Genomic DNA, 17546 nt, shown 5'->3' with positions numbered 1-17546 from the left:
AATTATAGATAATTAGGAAAGCTAGATTAACTATAATGTGTAGATAATAATTCTTTATAGACTGGCAAGTATATACTTCATAGATTTTGATCGGCATTTAAATATTTACACAGATGATAATTCTGAGAGACTTTATCTGTGCATTGAAAAAAAAAAAAGATATAATTTTTCACCGGCAGGAACAGGAAAAGCTGCCCGGTGTATTCAGGCAAATGTCTTCGCAGCCGCCGTTACCAATCGCGCACTCGTTGATGTCTTCACAATGAGATCTGAGGCCCGTCTGCTGATAGCCGTCGTCGCATATACATTGATAGGTGCCCATCATGTTCTCGCAGACGCCGTTCGAGCATATACCGCTGGTTCTCGAGCACTCGTCGATGTCCTTGCAGGACTGCTTGTCGGGTCCCAACTCGTGTCCTGGAGGACACTGACAGTTGAAGTTTCCTTCAGTATTGATACACGTGCCACCGCGACATAGTCCTGGCGTCTCTTCGCACTCGTTTATGTCTGGAACGTTTCGCATTACATCTCGAAGTTAGAATCTTCAAATTCAGAAAATTTTATATTAAACTTCTAAGTTAAACTAATTAGATTTAAATTAAAAATTTAATTTTTTATACTGTACCCATGCAAATTTTCATGATGTCACTACTGCGATAGCCAGAATTGCAGTCGCACTGGAAATTGCCGGGTGTGTTCCTGCAGGTGCCATTACCACACACGCCACGCATGATCTCGCACTCGTCGATGTCTGAAAATTTTAAGTTATTTGTTTAGAATGTTTTTTTAAATGTTGACAGAAAAACATTAATTTTAAATTGGTTGAAAAATTTATCATTGAAGAGACGTTGTTTAGAAATATGTTATAAGAGCTTTTTGTATTATTTTATATTATATAAATATTTATTAATATTTTTTAGGACATTTTAGACTGAGAATAGACCTAGTGCAAGACGTATCAGTATAAGAAATAGATTTTTTTATAATTCTAGAACTCGAAATTAAAAAAAAAAGGATTATTGATTGAGATCTGATTTTCTTGAATCCTTAGTTTCAAGATTCTGCAAAGAAACTACTTACCGTTGCACTTGATACCGTGCTCGTCGAGCGCGAAGCCCTGATTGCACTTGCAACTGTAGCTGCCGATCGTGTTCTTGCATCTACCGTTCAGACACATGCCCGGGAACTCGACACACTCGTTGATATCCTGACGCTCAGTGAAGCCGTCCCCCCGCGGGCACAACTCGGCATGGGATTGCGTGCCCAGTTTAGGGCACAGTTCGCATTTGTCGCTGCCCCAGGCACGGCCTACGGAACAGCAGCAGAGGCTTTTGGAGAAGTGACCCTCTATGGGACTAGTGCACTGGCCGTGACGATAGTCCAGGTAGCATATTTCTTGCCTGGTGTCGATGCAAGTGGTGTCTGTAATCGAGATATTGAGAAAAAATATAGAGGATATTTCAAAATAAGTCCACGGTTTGAAAATAATTGAATAATAACCCGAAAAATCTTCAGTTTCTTATAAGAAATATATCTTTTATAAATTTTTGTATGATTTCTGGAGTTTTAAATAGTTATATTTCTTTGTAACATTTTTATAGTTTTTACAATCCGATTTTAATGAGAAACGGATCGTTATGTGATATCTGTAAAAATCCGACATTATCGGCTTACGCGTTGCGTCCAAAGTGAGGCCAGGGGGACACTCGCAACGATACGAGCCGTCTGTGTTGACGCAGGTGCCACCCCCTTTGCAGATCCCGCTGTTGAGCTCGCATTCGTTGATGTCCGCGCAGCCCTTGCCGTCCACCTTCGCGTAGCCCTTCGAGCACTCGCAGAGGGAGTGGTCACAGATCTCGCAGGGGCTGCCCCAGGCCACCCCGACCGAGCAACAGCACTCCGAGCGCAGAGTCACTTTCGGCAGGTTGTTCTCGCAGCGACCGTCAATCATTTTGGTCCAGCAGGAGCCCTTCCGATTGTCTAGAATCGAAGGACCAAAACCCCGTCTATATTTTATATTTATTTTATTTATACTTACAGCGGGAGAGACGTATCCCATCGTTATTTGGAATTATCCGTACCCATGCAAATGTGACCGGTGTTATCGAGAATGTACCCCGGGGAACACTCGCACTCGTAGGCTCCCGGAGTGTTGATGCAAACGCCGTTGAAGCACACGTCCGGTCCTAATTCGTCGCACTCGTCCACATCTTCGCACATTTGGTTCTGCGTGTTATACCTCATGCCCGTCGGACAGATGCACTGCGAGTAAAATGACGCTGTCGATAATTCACGATATTTATGCTTCAAATAAAATAAATTTACAAACGCAAAATAATATTAAAACAAAATCTGGATATACAACGAAGTGTAAATTAGATAATTTAATAAACGAGCCTTACAGGAGCTAAACTGATCAACTTTATTTTCATAATTTTTTAATTTTAATATAAAAACCATATAATTAGAGAGTTTATAACTTTATCAATTTCTTTTACTTTTTATTTCGTACAGTTGATCAGTTTGTCTTCTAAAAAGCTTAAACGACAAATGACAATTTTCTCTCGTTCTTTGTCACTTAATGAAAACTAAATTAATAATTACCTGGAAACTACCGGGTGTATTTCGACACTGTCCGCCGCTACACAAGGAATCCTCCAGCTCGCATTCATTAATGTCGCTGCATATTTTCCCCGTTGCATCCACTTCGTATCCGTTGTCGCAGATACACCGATACGTTCCCATAAGATTCTCACATCCGCCATTGACGCAAATGTTGGGATTCTGAGCGCACTCGTTGATGTCTGCAATCAAATAAGAATTATTCATCGAATTAAAAGAATTGACAGAAATTGGGTTCAAAATTTTAGGATACTAATATTTAAAAAAATTGTGTTATTTAGAACATTTTTGAATTGTAAAGTTGTTACAATATTAGTGTTTTGTAAATGTAGAAACTGATATTCGAGTTTTCAAGTAAAATGTTCGTTGTGATGTCTTACCGTCGCCATTATAAGTCATTCCGGCGCCATGCGGACATAGAGCTTCGAACTCCCGGGTGTCCGGAAGCGGGCAAGGTTGGCAGGTGCTACCCCAGCCCATCGGCTGGCCCAGGATCACCGTGCAGCAGCAACAACTGGACTTCGTCACGGCGGTGGACGTCGGGTTAGAGCATTGGCCGTCTCTGTACTGCGAATAGCACAGATCTCTTCTCGTATCTGACCAGCGCAGAGTCATCCGATAGAAATTTAATTTTTCGTTAAACAATCAAATATTGAATTATCTGATTAAATTAGTGGTGCAAGATAGAAAAAACGCTCTATAAGTGAAGTTGTAGCTTTGTCATTTCTTGATAAAATTGATATCAATCTTGCTTTGGAAAACATTTAATGCGAGACTTGATCGCAAAGTTATCTAAAGTGCAACCAACAGACAGAAATAATATCCAGATTTTAATTTAATGAACGTTTTATTATTGGAAAAAATCTTTGATTCAAAGAGCGTTTAATCGTTTATTCTGATTATTTATTTTTTATTTTGTATATCATATTGGGAACAGAAAATAACTCGTACGAACCTAGACAGGACCTTCCGTCAGGACCCAGATTGAATCCCGGGTGACACTCACACCGGAAACTACCAGCCGTATTGATGCAACGTCCATTTTGGCACGGCAAATTTACACATTCGTCGATATCTTGAAGAACAGATAACATTAGGCGATTATAAATAGTTATTTGTATCTTACTCGTTTAATTCTATATCTTTAAATGTTTGAAAGTCAAATATAATATCATTTTATTGTCGTTAAGAAATCTCGCAGGATTTAAATGCTCGATTAAATAAATCCTTTCTTGAACGTTAAATCACCGAAACGTTAAAAATCTAGATTACGCGGAATTGTAAAACTCTAGGTCTTCATTTTCGCGATTGTTAGTCGCTTAATGAAATCAATACCGATGCAGTGGCTCAGATCGGGACCGATCCTGAAGCCGGAGTCGCACACGCACTTGAAGGAGCCCTCCATGTTGACGCACTTGCCATTCTCGCACATCCCGCTGGTGGAGCATTCGTCCATGTCCACGCAGAACGTATTGTCCCTCGAGGGAGTGAAGCCTGATTGGCAGATACAATGATAGGACCCTGGCGTGTTCTCGCAGCGGCCGTTTAGGCAGATCCTCGGATTTTCTACACACTCGTTGATGTCTGAAAAGAAAAAGAAAATTCGGACGAATTGTCGCGCAACGACTTCTTACGCTATCTCGGAAATATCTTCTTATTATTCATTACTTTAATTTATAGTTGTTTTACAGAATCGAGGATTGATAAGTCGAAATAAAACATCTTTCAGCTTCTGAAAACTCCGACTCTTGCAAAGTATCTTATATATATGTATAATATGATATTTATTGCACGTTATTTTTTACGTTCTTTACCTATGCATGTATTTCTCGTCGGCGACAGCGTGTAACCATCGTTGCATTTGCACTTAAAAGATCCGTTCATGTTGATGCAATGTCCGTTGGTGCACATGCCTGTGTCTTGGCATTCGTCATGATCTGAAAAGATATATTTATCCACATCAGTACGCTATTACTTTTAACACAACTACTATTGTTATTGCAATTATCGTCATTATATGTTGCTTTTATCATAATTAATACTACTATTACGTGGAAAAAGGATTCGAGTAATAGTTTTTACCGGTGCAATATCTGCCCTCGCCGGAGACGACGAAGCCGGGCGGGCAGTCGCAGGCGAAGCTGCCGGGATAATTGCGACAGATTCCGCCCTGGCAGTAATCCAACTGACACTCATCCACGTCCTCGCATCTACCGCCGGGCTTTCTCGTGAAACCCGGATAGCATTCGCACTCGTATCCCTCCTTGGTGTCGATGCACTTCCCGTCGCCGCAGATGTCCGGCCGCAGCGCGCACTCGTTCACCTCGGTGATCGACTGCAGTTGCGAGCAAAGCCTGTTGTAATCGTCTACAATTGAGTAATAACGTGGATCCTGTAGAATTTGTCAGTCGCCGTAGTCGCTCGCTTTTATCTAATCGATTTTTCGCGAGTCACGCGGGTCTAAGCCGTTTTTAGTTTTGTTTCGCATGACTCTTCGATGAAGAGACCTTTCTGGAGTATTCGCTTAAAGCTATCAGTGGTCGAACAAATCGCGATCAGACCATTTGCAAAATTCCGCAAATCGGTAAAATTGATTTTAACTTAAATGGTTCAAATATTGTGAAAAGAATTACGAAAATGTATGAAGACGTATCGTTTCGCGTGATCTTCTGAAAACGTGTACGTACCACTGCCAGGATTGGGACAGATGAAGCATTCATCGCCCCATCCTCGACCCATATTCTTGCCGCAGCAACAATCCTTTTTACTCAATCGCATCGCAAGCCGATTCCTGCATTGTCCGTTACGGTTCACCGCTGTATAACACAATCCTTGTCTGCCATCTGATGAGCAATAATTAACCGTCAATTAAGAAATTAGTAAGAAGGCGCGAGAGAATTCAAGACAAGAAATTTCGTAGAAGAATAAAACGATTGAAAGGATAATACCAGAGATAATCTAAAATTTTGACGGGACTTTTATATTTATAATATTTAATCCGGTAATATTCTCGTGATAATGTTTTAGTCACCGATGCAAAATTTGCGATCCTGGCTCTGTATGAATCCCGGGTTACAGTGGCAGTAATAGCCGCCGTTCGTGTTTATGCATCGACCGTCCGCGCAGATGCCTTCCTCCTGGCACTCGTCCCTGTCCTTGCACTCATTGGTCTCGGGATCCCTCGCTTGTCCCTCGGGGCACTCACAGGTAAATGAGCCGGGAGTGTTCAAGCACTTTCCACCCTCGCAAAGCCCGGGAATCGCTTCGCACTCGTTGATATCTAAAGACATTGCAAGAAGTTCTTTTATTAATATTATTATTATTTATTTATTTTAATAATTCGTGATTTATTATATAAATATGTAATTAATATATAATTACAAATATAATTTATAATAGAATATAATTATGATTTATTCTAGTAACGCTAAAATTTTCGCGTTGAATTATACGTTTCATTGATTAAGTGATGTCTGAAGATAATACGTCAAAAGTTACAAGTAACTAGAAGTTAACATGACGTACCAACGCATTGACCCTGGTTGGTCTTTAAGTAACCCAATTCACAATCTAATCTGACCGGGCACTTCTCGCAGGGGTGACCCCAGCCCTTGCCTACGGTGGCGCAGCACAACTGTCGCGTGCAAACCACCCCTTGAAGGCTCGCCAAGCATTGGCCGTTTTTTACTTTGGTGAAGCAGGGTCCGGTCCTGAAACGTACATCGTGAAAGTAACTCGGCGATACGGAGATACGTTTTGTTATCTTTATAGGGTAAATAAGATGGCCATAGAGGAAAGATGGCCAACTTGTGTTTTTTCAAGCTAGCTCGCCATGAAACATCGAATAAACATGGGTTTACCCTACCTGTAATCGGTTTCGCAACGTCTTCCAGTGTACCCGTAGATGCAGGCGCAACGATCTGGACCGATGCATCTTCCTTGATTCAAGCAGGGCTCGCGACAAATTGCTAATTAAACAATGATTTTCGATCAGTTGTTTTTACGAAAATAATTTTTTTGTTTTCTTTTCTTTTTTGTAGCATATATAATGATCGCCCTAAGATTTATTTTAATTTACGCTAATTCCACTTACGTTCATTGCAGAATTCTCCCTGGTATCCACTGCGACACTGACATCGGCCGTCGACGCAGTTTCCGTTTATGCAATGGACCCTACATCTGCCGGTGTCGCCGTGATCGCCGCCACTTCCGTTTTCGTGGGTGATGACTGGGTGATGATATATTGGTTGAGTAACAAATTTTAGTTACAACAAATCCACCGTTGTTTTAAAAGATGCTTAAAAATTACTAACAATTTTATGAAAAAAAAATTGATCTAGAAAACTGAAAGACATCCGGTAATGTCTCACCTTTGCTTTGGCCGTTGCCACAGGAGGAAGCGACGACGCCGCCCTCGCATAAACAGATATTGGGCCTTATGCATCTTCCAACAGAGCCGCAGCGTCTTGCGCAAATTGCTAAAACAGAATTAACAGTATGTAAAATCCAAGCTTGTCTTCAATTTCAGGGTATCTCCAATTTTGTATTAACGTTATTACAACTTTCTTTTTTCTTTTTTAATAAGTATATCTTACTAACTGCAGTGAAAATATTTAAAAGCAGAAAATTAGGATTGTTTTACGTTTATAATTTTTTACATAAACAAAAAAGAAAAAAAATGCGCTGCTTTATTTATTTTATTGCTATATACTAAAAGTTACATTTCAGTGATATAGATTTATAATAATTATAATTTTAATTGGAAGGCGACACCGCGGAATGAGATGTATCATGAATTAACAATTACTCTGTCAATAACATTGTCAGACACCCGGAAATTGTGAGGACCGGAATGCAGATCACGAGCGAAGTGCGGCCACATCGCCAGACAATGCGATCAACAGGAAGCGCATAACAGGTCATTAAACCAGTTTTATTCGAGGCGACCGTTCGTGTCGCATAAATGCCCATTTGTCCGTTACGTAATTGCATCGATCGTTATCATTCCCGGGCAGTATCGGTAATGATAGGTGATTCCTCTCGCCCCCGATATTAATAACCGCTTTCCATCCCGCGAGTATGTCGCGGGAGGTTCGATTGCTCTATAGGATCGTAAGGATATGGGTCATTATGTCCTGAATCGTTGCTTACTTTATTATTGTCAATATAATATGGCTTTATTATTCAATTTAGGTATTACTATATATTTTAAATTCTACTTCTTTCTTTATATAAGAATAATGTAAATACGATACAATGTAAGATTAATTAATTTATTATATTTAAGGAAGAATAAAAAAATCGTATGTACCTTGTGAATTTAGCTCGTAAGCAATTTTCTTTATTTATTTTTTTTTTTTTATTGAATTTTATTTCATAGCTAGTTCTCTTTCACGTTTTCCCATTGTGTCGCCGTCTCGATTACTCTCCAATGATACAATATATTGTGAATTTTTAATAAAATTTTATCGCTTTTACTTACGAATGACACACAGGCCTGTTTCCAGTTTCTTCGACCATCCCGGACAGCAATAATTTTTATACCTCGATCTGCATACGTTCGGCCTAGAAGCATTTTCAATATGTTTTAGTATATTTTCCAGTTTCTATACAAATATAAGATTTATTTGATTATTTAGAAAAATATGTTAATGTTTAATTAAGTTTACGTTTGAGATTGAGAAATGGTTTTTTTTAAGGAAACAGTGATGTTAAACTTAGGACCAGTTTCACAAGTGTCGGTTAACTTTTAATCTTAGATTAACTCACTCTTCGTCTCCTTCTAACGTCCCCCTTAGAAAGAGACGAAGAGTGAGTTAATCTAAGCTAAGGTTAAAAGTTAACCGACACTTGTGAAACTAAGCCTTAAATATTCAAATAAAAATTATATATAATATATTAAATATATACGTTATAAATAATATAATTATAAATAAACTTAAATAAAAATAATAATGAAATTTAAATAAGAAATAACGAAACAGTGTCACGTGTTAACACATCTATGATCAAATATAAAGTTTATTGTTACTCATTAAAATGAGTAAATCGTACAATTATTACAGAACTAGGAGACTGTTGTCTTGTATAACATCTTTTCTAACTTTGTTTAAATTTCCTAAAAATTTATGAACTTTCTCGAAACACGAAGAGCTTCTTTATCATTTTCCGAAGTTACGAAAGTAGGGATTAATCATGAGTCATAGGTCGTTCTTTATGGCGCCGGCTTGAAGAGGCGCCATAGGCGGAAACGCGGCGTTTCCGCGGCATCGTGGCACGCGCAAGAAGAGAATGAAGAGATGAGCGTAAAAAAGAGAGCGAGAGAGATACAGAAAAAGAAAAAGGAAGAATGGAAAGAGAGCGGAGTACCACCTCGGAACAAGGCGGCCATTCACATCTGGCGCCTTGTAATTAACGTCAGCTGCCTCCTAACCGTGGCTTTAAACGCCGCCACTTAAAGGCCCCCTCGACCGCCGCAATCGCGCGAACGCTACAAGCATTGCGCCGGCTCTCTTTCACGTCACGCCATTTTTTATCGCGCGGCGATAACGCGATCGTTATCTAACACGGTTTGTAGGGCTGCGGTACGGAGGACTTTGAACTCCGCGGTCCATCAATTCGACGATTCTTTGACCGTAGAGAGAATTTCCCTCTAGAATTTTTTATCGCGCCTGGAACATTGCGCTGGAATACTCGAGTTCCGGAGATAAAATCCAAGATTCCGCGATTTTAAGATTTCTCGAGATCGCGCGGAGGTTCTTCCAGCTGCAAACGGCCGGCCTTTGCATTCCCTCGCGTGCCCTTCGTGCGTTAGCGGGGCCCCGAGAGAACGCGGCAACTCGTCCCGCGCTTCGTTTCTCGTTTCGCTGGCGCGAGAGAGATTAATGCATGCACTCGCGTCTCGCGTGTCCGGCATCTCCTTCGCGCTCTTCCTTTTCGCGCGTACTTATATCTCCTCCGTGACTTCTGACATACGCGTTTTACACGCCTGGCGCGTATCGTCTCTCCGCGGGCGGGGGCATTACAGCGGGCGCGCTTGTAATAAGGCGATATTAAACGTGTGTGCACAGCGCGTGATGAAGCAATCTTGCTCAAACAGTGGCCCACTAACTGCTCGGGGTGTTATACCTGACGGATGTTTACACGCGCGATTACGCCGGTGAACGATCTCGTGTGGCATTCCTGAATTTCGAAAAAGAAAAGCAACCGCGCTATTTAGGTAATTTGTTATCGTAAAGAGCTTGCTCAACTCTTTCCCGAAAACTCGTTTAAGGAGTAAATCTCTCTCACCCGGTGAATCCCGGTGAACCCCGCTTGAATCCGTCTCTCTTTGTATTTTCGCTTTTATTATCGTTTCCTCGACGACGATAAAATCCCGTTAAAACGCCGGTTGTCATCAACGGCAAACGTTCGAAATCGGCGAGATGACTAACTTTGATACGCGTCGTTAATTGGAAAATTATAGCGAGGCCCGCGCTCGAGTGGTAATAATAATAATAACGATAATTGGCGGCGGAATTACGAGGACGCGGTCGATCATCACTTCCCAACTCGAAAGCTTTAATCCAATCTGTATGTAAATGGGATGCTCCTTGGGAGATTGGCCCACCAATCGAACTTGTATCGCAGTGTCCGATCGCACGCCGATCAACACGTGGCCGTGCCGTTAACCGTGTCGGCAGGGTGTAATTTTAACACCCGCCTGTAATGATAACGTGTCCTAACGAGCCCTGAAATCAATGCGCAACGTGTGTTCATCGGCCGATATCTTTATTTGAAGATCTTTTCGCGCTCGCGCTCACATCTCTCTGACGGAAACGCAAGTCTCATTTTCATTACGCTTTCCTCATTTTTCATAATTTTAACATTTTTAGATTTTAGAATATGATTTGAGTTTATTTATCGCAATATTTTTCCGAGTGGACGTTTCAAACTGTTCCTAAATCCCGCGAGAAACTACTTGATTAAATATTAATATATTTTTTCGGATATCAATGCAATATTAGTATTTTTCATAAATTGATTAATTTTTTATTAATTATTATCATCTATAATAAATTAATAGTGTGATGGACAATAATGCGGAGTCGTATAAACGACGAGCATCTGGATAACATAGACCTAATTAATGCGGGTGATTAACTGCTTGCGAGAGTGTCCAATTGGAAACTATAACAATAGCTTCGAAACAAATAGCGCGAATTGCGAGCCATTAAAATTAAGGCGATCAAAAGCGGTCGTTTTCCCATCGCGCGATTAGGGGCGAGCAAACAATAGTGTTTCACGCGCGAAGAATCGCCACCGCAAAAAGCACAGTGCGGGCAATTGTTTGCAGTCCTCCTTAAACGAGCGTTGTGTCACAAGTGCAATTGGTCGCGACGCGTAGTGTTGCGACACGACGGCAATTACATATCGGTGCTCGAAGACATCGAGCACCCGATACCGCGATATTCCTAAATTCGTCCCGCGTCAAGTGACGTCTCTCTAAAATCGTGGAATCTCGAAACTTTTAAGTTAGCAAAACTACCCCGGAATACTTCCGGGTTGTGGAACTTCGCCCACGGCATCGCAATCCCGGCGCGGCGCGACTCGCCGTAATCATTTGTCTCCTCACGTCGGAAATTATTGCATTACGATCGCGCGCGGACAGTAACGATCTTAAATTACGCTCTAAATCAAAATTAGTCGGTGCGATGAGCGACGGAAAAACAGCTTGATACGTGACGTGCTTCTTATCGTTACACAGTGCATGTCGGTTAGGTTTAACAACCTTCGGTTGCTGACAGCTTCATTACTTCGACGTTGCTTCCTGTACACTCGTAACAAAATTTTCTCCAGGATTAGTGCCTTCAGGTGTTGAAATATGAGTGTCTCATTTTCGAATAAAGCTCAAAGTGTAACGGAGGCAATACGAGGCGAGCAAAAAAAAATATTAAACGTAAAAAGTACAAAAATAAATTTAGTTTTGAAAAATATACAAAATTCACATTATTATTATTATTATTATTATTATTATTATTAGGCTACCAAGATTTTCTGTAATTGATTCATGTTGGTTCTGTTTCATTTATTATTTTATAGAAACTCGAGTTGACATGTCGATCATTTTCTTTCTTTTTCCCTTTTTTCTCTGTCTTCCTTTTTTCGTTTTAAACTAATTAACAGACAATCGATAAAATATGAACGGCGCCTCGTCACGGAGTCGCGCTAAAGGTTGCGACAGCAGCTCTAATGCTAACCGCCTCTACATCCCTAAGAATTGCTTCTTCACTTCCTGCCGCGCCGGCGTCGCGTAATACGCGGCTTAAATCAGTCTAAGTACTTTGAACTAACCATGGATAATTTTAAGTGGCGATCCCGTTAGACTTAAAACCGACCTTGTATCCTATTTTTCACGTTCCCCCATTAAACGACAGCAACGTTAGACGTCTGAACTGTCCTCCAGCAGATCGCGTAAATGATGTGCGATGTGACGAGGTCTTCTTATCTACGGACTCCAATCTCGAACGCCCGGCGCGTCTAAGAACGTACCACCATGCTACGTGCATATAAAATTGAGCGACGTTTAAAAAAAGAGGTAGGGGGGTTGGAAGACTAGATGGAAGCTTTAGATTTGCTATATACGGTAACGTTATCTCCGATAGCGATGTTCCATTATTCTAATGCCCGGCGATATTTCTTCGCCGGTCGCGCACCAGCGCGTCCATCCCAGGCGAGGGGATCGTCTTTTTCGCGGATTACGCGGCTCGATCATTCGCGCGGCTCCCTCGGAGCGTTATCAGTGACGATCGGGGACGACGACGAACGGCACGTCGGGGCTCCGCGCGAGGGTATCATTCATCATTCGGCGGAATGATGAATCGCCCAGCACAATACGCTCATAGACGCACCGGATGACGGTGAACGGGTCATCTCGCGCGCCTCCGATAAAAACCGCGGTGCCGCGAAACGTGCGAATCGTATTCCGCGCGGGGTGCTCCGCCGCTTTATCACGCCCGCCCGTCCGCATTCCATCTCCGCGCTGTTAATTAATTAACGGAGACGCGGCGTTTATCAACCGGATAATGCAGCTGCTGCAGCTCGCACGGAAGAGAAGGAAGTGCCTGCTTCTGAGTGAAAGTTTACTGGGCCCTTACAATTTTATCGTATATTCGAATTTTTTAATCCAATTTTGCTCTTCATCAAGTTGATCGTTTTATAACATTATGCGAGGTGGATTTACTTTTCAGACATAAAGCGCAAAACTATGTTTAGAAAGTTTCGATAAGTATTTTGGGCTAAATTGCTGGTTTCAAATTATGTGAGTTAAAAGTATTTTGATTTATTTGTAGGTCAAGGTGCAGATAAAAAATTATTAGTTACAAATTACAAATTACAAGAGCAGCAAGAATTTAAATTAAAAAACTCCAAAAAGTATCGATGAAAAATATCTTTTTAATTTCCAAACAATTTAAACCGCAACCGAACGTTCCGACAAAGGGAACATTATACGCGACCGGAAGGGTTAAACGAGCTCCTCGCTAATGTAGACGTAATTAATGGGCGTTCTGTCAGAGGCAATTAAAAGCATTGTTTAGATAGCGTTACTTAATCGGCGACATTTAAGAGCGTTATTAATACCATAAAGTCAATTAGTTACAATTCCGATGGGACCTCCGTCCGACGTATTGCCATCTCATCGTCGGCATCCGTCTGAATTTGATCGTGCAGGCATCCGAAATACGCCGCGTAGGGCGTACGGGAGCTTATGAAAGTGTGTGAGTTTAAACGAGAAGGTGCGACAACCAAAATGGAACGATGTTTGTCCCGCCTCAACGAAACACGCGAAGGATCGTAAAACGCGTAATCAGCGAACTACAGATAACGGGTGCCCTACAATCGTTGAACTTTGTCATTTATCATTTGTATTCCTCTAAATGTAAAGATAATGTAGCGAGCTTATTCATATTCCTGACTCCGCCTAGCAAGATTATAATTTCTAAAGCCTGTGTCACACGGCAGAGCCAATGCAAATTAAAAATCGTAAATATATCGCTTTTACGTAGGTCGTAGGAGAAGCTGTAATTAAATAACGTATGATTCGAATAAATCGAATAATTTCGTAGCGGCATATACAACTTGTCGCTTGCGTGTCGTAAGCGGATTAATTTCTGTCCGAGCTTCGATGAGACGCGATTATAGTATCCATCCCAGTCACGGTATATTATAACGATAAAATTAGTAATGGAAATTAGTGTCGAAACCAGCCATGAGAGAGAGATTATTCCATGAGACTAGATCCGCAGATATTCCCACGCGGATTAGAATTGTGATAATTCGCGCAATTATGCAAGCAAGCAATCTTCTCTTTTAACGCATTCCTATGAGATGAGCATATGTGTGCATATATTTTATATTTGCAGGGTCTTGTTATAAATATTTTCTTAAATATTTTCGGGAACTTCCGGGCGTGGAAGTCACCAGAAATTTCCGAAGGAAGCTGGATAAATCGCGCTCGGCATGCACGCGGGGAAAAATGTGTCTGCCTTACTCGCGCGCATACCATTGTCAATTGACCGCAATGGATGGATGGACGTGCGCGCGCGCACCGTGGTTAATACCGTTTATTATCTCATCGTGCTTTCCGCACGGCCGCGAAAACATCATGTAAGTGCAGGGCTTTATCGGCGCGACTTGACTCCCGTTGCGAAAAAATGGGCGCGATCGCTTAGCCAGAATTCACGCGCGCCGCGTATAACGTAACATTCCGATAACCCAATTAGGTGTTATCGCGTCATTTAACTCACGAGGACAGTGGTCGCGCGAGGAAAATCATCGGGATCATTCGCGAGAGATCCGCGCTGGTTAGCGATATAAGTACCGGGCTTGTTCTCGCGTTCTCGCGCGTTGGGACGATTTAATCTCTTTAAGTGACCGGTCGTGGTTCGTCAAGGACGCTGAATGTGACATTTCGTCATTACACTGAGACGTCTTTTGCTGCCTATAATTATCTTATCCTGAAATATTGTCCGTGTTTTAAATACCTATTTGTGACACTATTTCGATTATGAGATTCTAATCGACACATTCTCATGGCAGCGTTGACTCTGTGATTGGAAAAGGAAATAGCTAGTCCGCTTAGAGTTTCGCGATCTTGCGATCACTTGTATTGCAAATACTCACCCGAGGGGTGGCACCGATTGCAGAGTATTGTCCAGATCTTGGGTCGGACTCGGGGTGTAACGTTGCCCCGTCGCTACCCCATCCTGGACAAATTGCGATGCCAGGACGATCCAGGCCGTCAGTAGTAGCAGTGCGAACATCCTGCGCAGGGAACTCGCAGCTCCCTATCTCCGATCCGATTTCTTCTTCGACACTATCCTGGATTATCCTCTTAACTCGCGGTCTCGTCGATACTTGCGCATCTAACACGCATGATCCTTGATCGATCTCGAGGAATTATCCCAAGTCGTCGCGATCATTCCACCGTCTACAAAGACAATTTCGAGCTCTTTTATATAGCGCCTCCTGCTCCGCAAATGCTTTTGTTTAATTTTATTATTTCGAAGTTAAGCTCGAATCGTTCGGGAATTACTTGACGCGTCACACATATGTCGCTTAATTAGAAAGAAAAATTTTCATACGAAACTTATGCATCCTTCTTTTTCTATTTTACCGCGTGAATTCTCGCCGAGAAACATAACATATATGCGATAACTCGCTCGTGACTGTGATGTCTTTCCGGAAGCGCCAAATTAGTACGATGAGATAGAAGCAACTATCTTCTGATATAAATATCCACCATTGCGTTTTGGCGAGCGAGAAGCGAGAATTTACGATTAAATTCGCATTGTCGCGGCGAGTAATTTATCTCTTTACTAAAATGCATTTACATCATTTTAACGCCGTAGAATATAGAAAATAATTTATAAATTCAACGAGTGTTTTAGAAACATTTTAATTTTATTCTCTCGTTTGTGATATATTTAAGAATTCATACTTTATAATATTTTTTTAATTGAATAAATAGCAATTTACTATGCTAGACATGCAGATTTTTCATTTTTTTTACAAAGATCTAAAAACTATAGAAATATAGTAATTATTTTTCTATTAAAAAAATTATTTTTGTTTATTTCTTGGAAAGATTGATACCGAGTGAACTATCTAGCTTCTTTTTTTTAAGCAAAAGAAGAAAAAAGAGGTTCTAATTAAAGGAGCGTATCTGGCAAAATCGCGCGCTACCCGTGCAGCTTCTACTCGTTATCGTAACGCAAATGCGTGACTGGCGTTTGAAGGCTATCTTTAAACTTCCATAAACTTAAGCGATTCCCGCGAAAAAAGAACAGGCCTTGTTCGCACGTCCTATTACGAGCGGAATGAATTGAGATAGGACCTCGAGCGGAGCGTTTCAGCTTTGAGCGTTTCACCACCGTAACGAATGAGCTCGTAAAGTCTGTACTACGGCGTTATCGGGCCTATTGAAAGCTTCTCTTTGCGTGGAAGCGAAAATTTCCGAGAAAAATTCATTTGGTTACGTAATAATTTATACGAACAAATTATAAGAATAAAAGAACAAGAAAAAAATCCGTTTTCTTTTGTCTCACACTTCCTCTTTTCGCGAAGAAGTTTTAAGATTTTTTTCGAAGTTTTTTCCCCGAAAACAAGAAAGTTTATTTTAAAAAAAGGGAGAGAATATTTTTGAAAAAGACAAGGATTCTCTCCTTCTTTTGAAAAATAAAATTTTTATCGCGACGAGTTAAAAAGTCTCAAACCCTTTCGGACGTACCTGTTTAAACGAACAGCAGTCTAGTATAATTCCATAACTAGCACGAGTCGCTCGCAAATATTCGCGCTAACAGATCTGCGACACACGCGTGGGCTGGTCGGCGATCGCGCATATCGCGAATTAACTGTATTCGTTGTGATCTCCAACGGCGCACGCGATCACGCGTGAACGAGCCGAGTGCCGCGATCAAAGATCATTCTCAAAAAATCGCTCGCTTAGATCAGCACTCCGCGAATCGAGCCCCAATTCAGATTCGCGACTCGATCTAATCCCTGACACGTACCGCGGATGATGATCTGTATGATACGATCGACGACGTGGTGCTCAATTTTCCCTATCTAACGTATGGGACTAGAAAAGATCTTCGAGAGATCATTTAAAGATTAAGAACTGAAAATTATTTTTGTGATTACACATATTTAAATCAATTTGAAATTCATGGCAATTTTTCTGTGGTTACATATATTCAAATGCTTTAAAACATGAAGTATTTAATTCAAATATTAAATAAATAATAATTATCAAAACAAGCTTATAACAGACAATTTTTTCGAAGCAAATATTTATTTTATGTTTTATAATTTATCTACTTTATTTCTTCGCGATGTTCACGCGTTATCAAGCAACGATGCATATAATTTAAATATCTAGGAGACAAGCAACGTACAGTTTTCAAGTCAAGATCCACGTCACCAATGGGGAAAATTAAAGTGAAAAGAAACACCTATGCGACTTCCGATTTGCCGGCGGACCGGCGATCGATCTTTCGGCCCGCTCGAAATCGATCGGTCCCAAGGGAGACGGACCTCGGAAAGATGCGCCGCGACGGGACTCGACGCGAGACTGGAGCCGTAGATTGTGGACTCGAGGAGAGAACTCATCTGGGAGGGCTCTCTCTCTCTCTCTCTCTCTCTTTTTCTCTTCAACATCTTCAACCATCCTTATCTCTTGCTCTCTGTCTCCGTATCGGTCTCTCTTCTCTTCCTCTGGTCCACGCATCGTGTCGATCTCGTTCCCCCCTCTTAAGACGATGACGACGACGACGACGACGACGACGACAACAAGACGGGCCCACCCCTTCTACTTAGCTGTTAACACCATGCATGTGTGAAGGCACGGACACGCGCGCGTGCACGCGTGCATATGTTCCGTAAGG

General features: G+C 41.4%; 1 protein-coding gene across 6 annotated transcripts in view; it reads right to left on the bottom strand.

The window, feature by feature from the left end:
- The window catches only part of LOC112454133 (fibrillin-2-like), a 28732-nt gene extending 11514 nt beyond the window's left edge, over window positions 1-17218 (bottom strand). For 2 of the 6 annotated variants that reach the window (XM_025015362.1, XM_025015367.1), the window contains exons 1-21: window positions 17058-17218; window positions 16391-16752; window positions 14785-15091; window positions 8105-8187; window positions 6993-7100; window positions 6716-6850; window positions 6488-6590; window positions 6148-6332; window positions 5654-5902; window positions 5310-5465; window positions 4705-4989; window positions 4437-4559; window positions 3958-4206; window positions 3578-3697; window positions 3003-3218; window positions 2605-2804; window positions 2082-2262; window positions 1675-1980; window positions 1081-1422; window positions 626-751; window positions 174-507 (exon numbers count right to left, since the gene is read on the bottom strand). In XM_025015362.1, coding sequence (XP_024871130.1) covers window positions 174-507; window positions 626-751; window positions 1081-1422; window positions 1675-1980; window positions 2082-2262; window positions 2605-2804; window positions 3003-3218; window positions 3578-3697; window positions 3958-4206; window positions 4437-4559; window positions 4705-4989; window positions 5310-5465; window positions 5654-5902; window positions 6148-6332; window positions 6488-6590; window positions 6716-6850; window positions 6993-7100; window positions 8105-8187; window positions 14785-14924 — 3641 coding nt within the window. In that variant the 5' untranslated portion in view covers window positions 14925-15091; window positions 16391-16752; window positions 17058-17218. Of the gene's footprint in view, window positions 1-173; window positions 508-625; window positions 752-1080; window positions 1423-1674; window positions 1981-2081; window positions 2263-2604; window positions 2805-3002; window positions 3219-3577; window positions 3698-3957; window positions 4207-4436; window positions 4560-4704; window positions 4990-5309; window positions 5466-5653; window positions 5903-6147; window positions 6333-6487; window positions 6591-6715; window positions 6851-6992; window positions 7101-8104; window positions 8188-14784; window positions 15092-16390; window positions 16781-17057 lie in introns of all 6 variants that reach the window. The other 4 variants (XM_025015363.1, XM_025015365.1, XM_025015364.1 and 1 more) reach the window with 4 other exon arrangements.
- Between the last annotated feature and the right edge of the window lie 328 nt (window positions 17219-17546).

Source organism: Temnothorax curvispinosus, unplaced genomic scaffold (genome assembly GCF_003070985.1).
Source record: "Temnothorax curvispinosus isolate PA1 unplaced genomic scaffold, ASM307098v1 QBEX01004802.1, whole genome shotgun sequence".
Classification (NCBI taxonomy): Eukaryota; Metazoa; Arthropoda; class Insecta; order Hymenoptera; family Formicidae; genus Temnothorax; species Temnothorax curvispinosus.
Note: the sequence above shows the minus strand (reverse complement) of the source record. Positions and strands in the feature narration are given on the sequence as shown.